This window comes from Clupea harengus, unplaced genomic scaffold (genome assembly GCF_900700415.2).
Source record: "Clupea harengus unplaced genomic scaffold, Ch_v2.0.2, whole genome shotgun sequence".
In the NCBI taxonomy this organism is placed as follows: Eukaryota; Metazoa; Chordata; class Actinopteri; order Clupeiformes; family Clupeidae; genus Clupea; species Clupea harengus.
Window position 1 is genome coordinate 1 of NW_024880351.1, and position 5,355 is coordinate 5,355.

General features: G+C 41.7%; 1 protein-coding gene across 1 annotated transcript; it reads right to left on the reverse strand.

Annotated features, from left to right (window-relative positions):
• Window positions 1–8: 8 nt before the first annotated feature.
• Window positions 9–4,437, reverse strand: LOC122131958 (protein FAM163B-like). The gene is made up of 3 exons (XM_042706681.1): window positions 3,322–4,437; window positions 1,400–1,515; window positions 9–1,173 (listed from the first exon to the last, which is right to left on the reverse strand). The coding sequence occupies exons 2-3, from the start codon at window positions 1,490–1,492 to the stop codon at window positions 643–645; spliced, it is 624 nt and encodes a 207-aa protein (XP_042562615.1). The 5' UTR covers window positions 1,493–1,515; window positions 3,322–4,437; the 3' UTR covers window positions 9–642.
• Window positions 4,438–5,355: the final 918 nt, after the last annotated feature.

Sequence of the window (5,355 nt, forward strand, 5' to 3'; positions counted from 1 at the left end):
AAAAGTTTGTACTGGATGCCACAACAACGAAGCTCAGTGTTATTCAGTGACATACAGCAAAATTGCTTTAGAAATATAAATCTACAGTAAAGATTCAGGCCTGTCAAACTCAACATCTCTCTCATGTCTCAAGAAACCTACCACGCTAGCACCTCAGTAAGTCAATTGAGGTTTTTCAATTGACTGTTGTTAGCATAGGGGTACTATTAAACCTGGAGTTGTTCAAGTACCCAGGAAGCAAAGATCCCCATCTTTACGTTATGGGTATTCCAAAAATCCAGGTGAAAAGTTAAACCTATGGTTCTATGTGAGATGAGTGATTGCGCAGAGAGAAGACATGAGGTGGACACCTGTGACTGGCTGATGATCATCATCCTCGATTGGCTCCTCGTACACTACAGTGTCCATGTCCTATGATATAGTGCCCGAAAAGATCAGTGGTGAGAAGATAAAAAGAAACTTACAATAAACCAATAAATAAAACCTAACGAATAACTTAATTTTGGACAAAATCTTCTGAATTAATAATTTTTCAAAGGGTCAAATTAAGACCTGCTTTTTTGGCAGCACAGCAGACTAAGGCCCAACCAAACCCCAGCCAAAACCCTGCCCCTGTAGGTGCTCCATACTGCCGGGAGTGCTCTAGACATCGGTGCTGACAGTGCGGCGGGCGACCACCTCATGCATGGTGACCCAGCGGATCAGGTTTAGCTTCCGGAAGCCATCGCCGTCTGAGTGCACATCAAAGTCATGCTGTGGCTGCTGGTAGCTAACTCTGTCCCCGCCGTTGCGGAGGCTTTCGTGTCTGTGCATGGAGTGAGGCAGGAGGCCTGTGCAAGATGGGCACAGGGCGTAACCCGGGGGCCTACGGACGCCTCGGAAGGGGTAACCACAGGGAAGACATGAGGGTCCGTTAGCCTCGAAATCACCTATTGTGAGTACGTGCTTGTTGCTGTAAGGCGGGGAGGGCGGCCCGGACGGGGGCCCAGACGGGGGCCCGGAGGGTGGCGGCGTGTAGGACCGCGTGAAGTAGTCTGGTGGCGAGGGATGATCAGGGGATAGGGACAAGTCTGTTTCCTCTTCCTCCGGCTCTTCCTCTTCCTCCACCTCCTCCTCTGACGACGAGTCCTCCTCCTCCACCACCACCGGGTCCTCTCTCTTACAGCAGTAATACTGTGTATGTGTGTTTATGTGTTTATGTGTGTGAGAGCATATATATGTCATGGAGAAAAGAAAGAAGTGGTGTTGTCATTCATGTTGAGTTCTTAAATGCTGCTGCAGAAATCAACAGTTTGACACTATTGCACTGCACAAGAGGCTCAACCATAACTCAAAAATGCAAAAAGACATGCATGCCTCCAAATTGTTTTGGTGAATGGTAAACAATAGAAAGACATACCTGTAGCCTGCAGTAACATAGTGTACTAACGATGGTCAGCAGGATAAATCCAGCTAAAAGTCCACCTGTGATAACCACTGTTCCGGCTGTCATTCGAGATCTTCTCCATCAACAACCTGCCAAGCGTAGAGGTTTGGTTTAAGTCAGGTTATCTCTCCCTGTTCCAGCCCAATAATAACTTAACCTTGGTCAGTTACACAGTGAATTGCAGCTTTAACTAAATCCAAAAGCTGGCTACCAGCATGCAGCCCACTACCAATGCTGTGCTTCACCAATCAGTATCATCATACAAAGTGTCAGTGTCAGTATCAGTATACAATACTGCTTAAAACACAGCCAAAGGGCAAAAGAGCATGAGATGTCTTCTGTTTAACAAAACTGTCAGTTATAAACAGTTATATACATACTCTGTGTATAACATCATTGTGAGTGTAGATACTGTGATGTCCATGTCTGCATTAATTGCAAATGCAAAGTTCTGAATAACATTCCATAAGATGTTGAATTACTGTGCACTATAAAGGGACCTATATTGGATTGTCTCTCTACAGTGATCAATTCAAGTCCAGCAGAAATGGCTTCTGGTATGACAGTTTTTCTTATGGCACATGCCATTTCTGCTTACCACTAATAAAGCTTGCAGTTGATATTTAAACAGCAGCAGACACCTGTATCCCCTTGTTTAACCTTAATGCCAGAAGAGTTCACCTTGTGAGAAAAAAAGAACTACAGGGCGCAACGGAAACTATAATTACAACCTCTGTAGAAATGCTTGAAATGGACTGAATTATGATACACTGTCTGGCAGAGGATGGTATATAGGCTATCTGGTCAACTTTCTTGACAACCACACACACACACTGAGAGACAGTGAGAGAGAAAGAGATTATGTGGATTGCGTCTTTTAAAACTGCCCAAATGGGTAGTATGATAGGTTTGTTCTGTTTCTTAGAGTGGTGTGGTGTTCTATCATCCTTTCACACCTGGCTCTGATGATGTCTCTCCTGGATGTGTATCAGTAAACCTGTGCTTCAGTACTTTCTCCAAGTGAATTCATGTATTATGCAATTTATCGATGTTAAGATTAGTTAATTGGTTAAAATGTCCTGCTTACATATAGGCCTATATAAAGACAGAGAGAGAGAGAGAGAGAGAGAGAGAGAGTCTATAAATGAGAAATTAAGTGACCAACACTACCCTAAAACACACTATACTTTGGGAAGCTTTTAAAGGGCTCCTTTGAGCTTTCACTGGTGAGAAATTGCTTCGTCATCTGAAATGAACGACAACACCCTCAATGGCTCTCTTGTAGTTTCTGTCAGGTAACCCTTCAGAACACAGGGAGCCCTCTTACACCTTTCCTTTAGTAGGTGGTCATGCCAACAACACAACTGTATGGCTGAAGCTAATGAACCATGGTGGACAGGAACTATAAGATGCTTTATTCAAGCTAGGAGCAGACAGTTCTCCATTGAAAACAGTTAAATCTGCGCAGGCAACGAACAAGGGAATAGTATTGCGTTTGGGAGTGGTCTCAGGATGTAGGGATTCGAGGAATTCATTTTTAAACAGAGGAAACGTGTAAATTGAGGAAACAAATTAGGGCGTCACAGTAGTGATTTCGAAGCATAAGGAAGCGACCCAATCATTTCAGTACATATTTAGCAACTATAGGCTATTTTTTCCCAGTTGTGGCTCCAGGTTTTATTTTAGAACAGACTGTTAAAGCCCAATTCTTAAAATGACGCACTTTTTAGTAACACCTTTTAGTGTTCATGTTACAAGCATGCAGCGACAATGGCACCTTCAAATTCTCCACAAGCTTTCTAAAACACATACACACACTTTTTTCTTTGACACTTCTACCATTTTCTGAAAACGCCCCCATACCAAATAGTTTACAGGCATGTTTAAAATCTTACCTTCAGACCAATGGAATCGTTCCATGCCTCATCCACATCGGACCCAAGTTTAGTGCACGGCATCTGAGTGCGCAGCGGATCTAGATTGTGGCCAGATGCCTCTAGCCCTTATTTATTCTATGCAGTAGCTTTTAAAGTAACAATGAGATGCTCTTCATTTTCATGTTCGTCCACTTCACACCCATGGAAAATATGGGGGATAACATTCACCCGAAAGTCCACCTAAATTCACTGACATTCTTTCAAGAATTGCCCCCCGCATTGTCCTCTCCGATCAAAAAACGATTGTACCGACAACAGGACACAGAAACGGATCATAACTTTTCCATCAAATTAATTGCATTTCTGCAGTCAAGCGGTAAAGCAAAAAAGTTAATTTGTATCCGCTTTTAGACGACAGTGTGAGATCCATTCACCTTCAAGTTGAAAAAAGTCCCTATCACTGTCTCAAAAATGTCTTCAATGTCTCAAACAATGGCAATTCTTTCACTATTAACTTGAGAAAAGAAAGAAAATCGGATCTATGCAAACAAATAGAAAGATCATGTCAATAAGTAACTGGATTTGTTCCGACAACAATATGTTTTTTCTTCTTTTCTTTTTTTCTCCTCCACGGTCTGATGCGCACCGACCGTTTCTGCTAAAGTCAACAAGCTATCTTAGTTGTGGCGCACGAACCAACGTGTGCGCATGAATGAGTTCAGTTAATATGACGGAATGCAGTTACAAAGCATGTAGGTCTCTTCACCTGAAGCTAGAAAACTAGCTTTTTGCAAACACGCCACAGTGCTCATATGGTATCAGATTTTAATGTCTTTACAGTGATATGTCAGGGCATAAGAGCTTCTTCCCCGCATTTTGGCCATAATGGTTAAATTGATTTAATCTTTAACCATATAATACTGCTGCTATAATATACATCAATACCTATGCTTAATTAATTGAAACTGCACTGTTAACAGCAACAAACTGTGACTGGGAGCAGGTAGGATATAGGCTAGATGATGATTTTGTGTGTCCTGAAGCAAAAGGAAGAGTAGGTGCACAGTCTTTCTTGATTATGCTGAGGTCAGCAGATCAGCAGATGCTTCATAGTAATATATGAGCTGATTGGGTGCGTGTACCAAATACTTGCATGCAATTTTCCAGCAAACTTTTTCAGCGTAATAATCCTCAGGAACATCTTCTTAAATTACGTTTAATGTAGATTTTGGTGTGGTACTTGGACTTGTGTTTGGGGGAGGGGGGGGCGGGGAATATGACATTTGGCATTTATGAAAATGGACACAAGTGATTTCAAAGGGAGCAACATTAAAGTGATAGATTCACTGTATTCATACAAACATGTTGTCTTCCATGAACAGATGTTTTCGTAATCCGTCCGTTTTGCTACCATACAAACATAATAGCACATAAACACACCCAAATCCCAACCATGCCTGCCTGGGGCTCTCCGCTAAATCACTGTGGACCAGCAGCACTTTAGTCCCCGTTGAGTGAGGAGAGCAGGGGTGGATGGGTAAAACGTATTCTATTGCATTAATAATTAAAAATTGATATGTTAAGAGAAGCTGAGATTCTGCTGTATAGTATAAAATCTGAAATATTTATAAGAGAAGAAGCAGCGTAAAGTTGAGCCATTTATACCTGCTCTAGGACTTTCGTAATCCTTCTTGGGCTGGGTTTCCTAAAAGCATAGTAACCCTAGAATGCCTCTTATGAATCATCTTATAATTTCAGAGCGTTTCCCGAAAGCAACGTTACTTAAGTAGTAGTCTACTTAATTACGCTTGTAGATTTACGTGTACCTTCTTAACAAAGACGTCTCACTGGGGTCACCAGGAGGTACAGGTAAATTACAACTAACAATACATCAATGTTATCCCAACGGTACAATTTCATTGTAGTCAGTCAGCCTTTAGCTTTTTTTTCAAATATGATAGACACATAATTGGCAAAGTTATGAAATGGGACATTGGTAGAATGCTTACTGATTACATTTCTCTAAGCTTATCTTTTTTCCTTGTTTTTTGT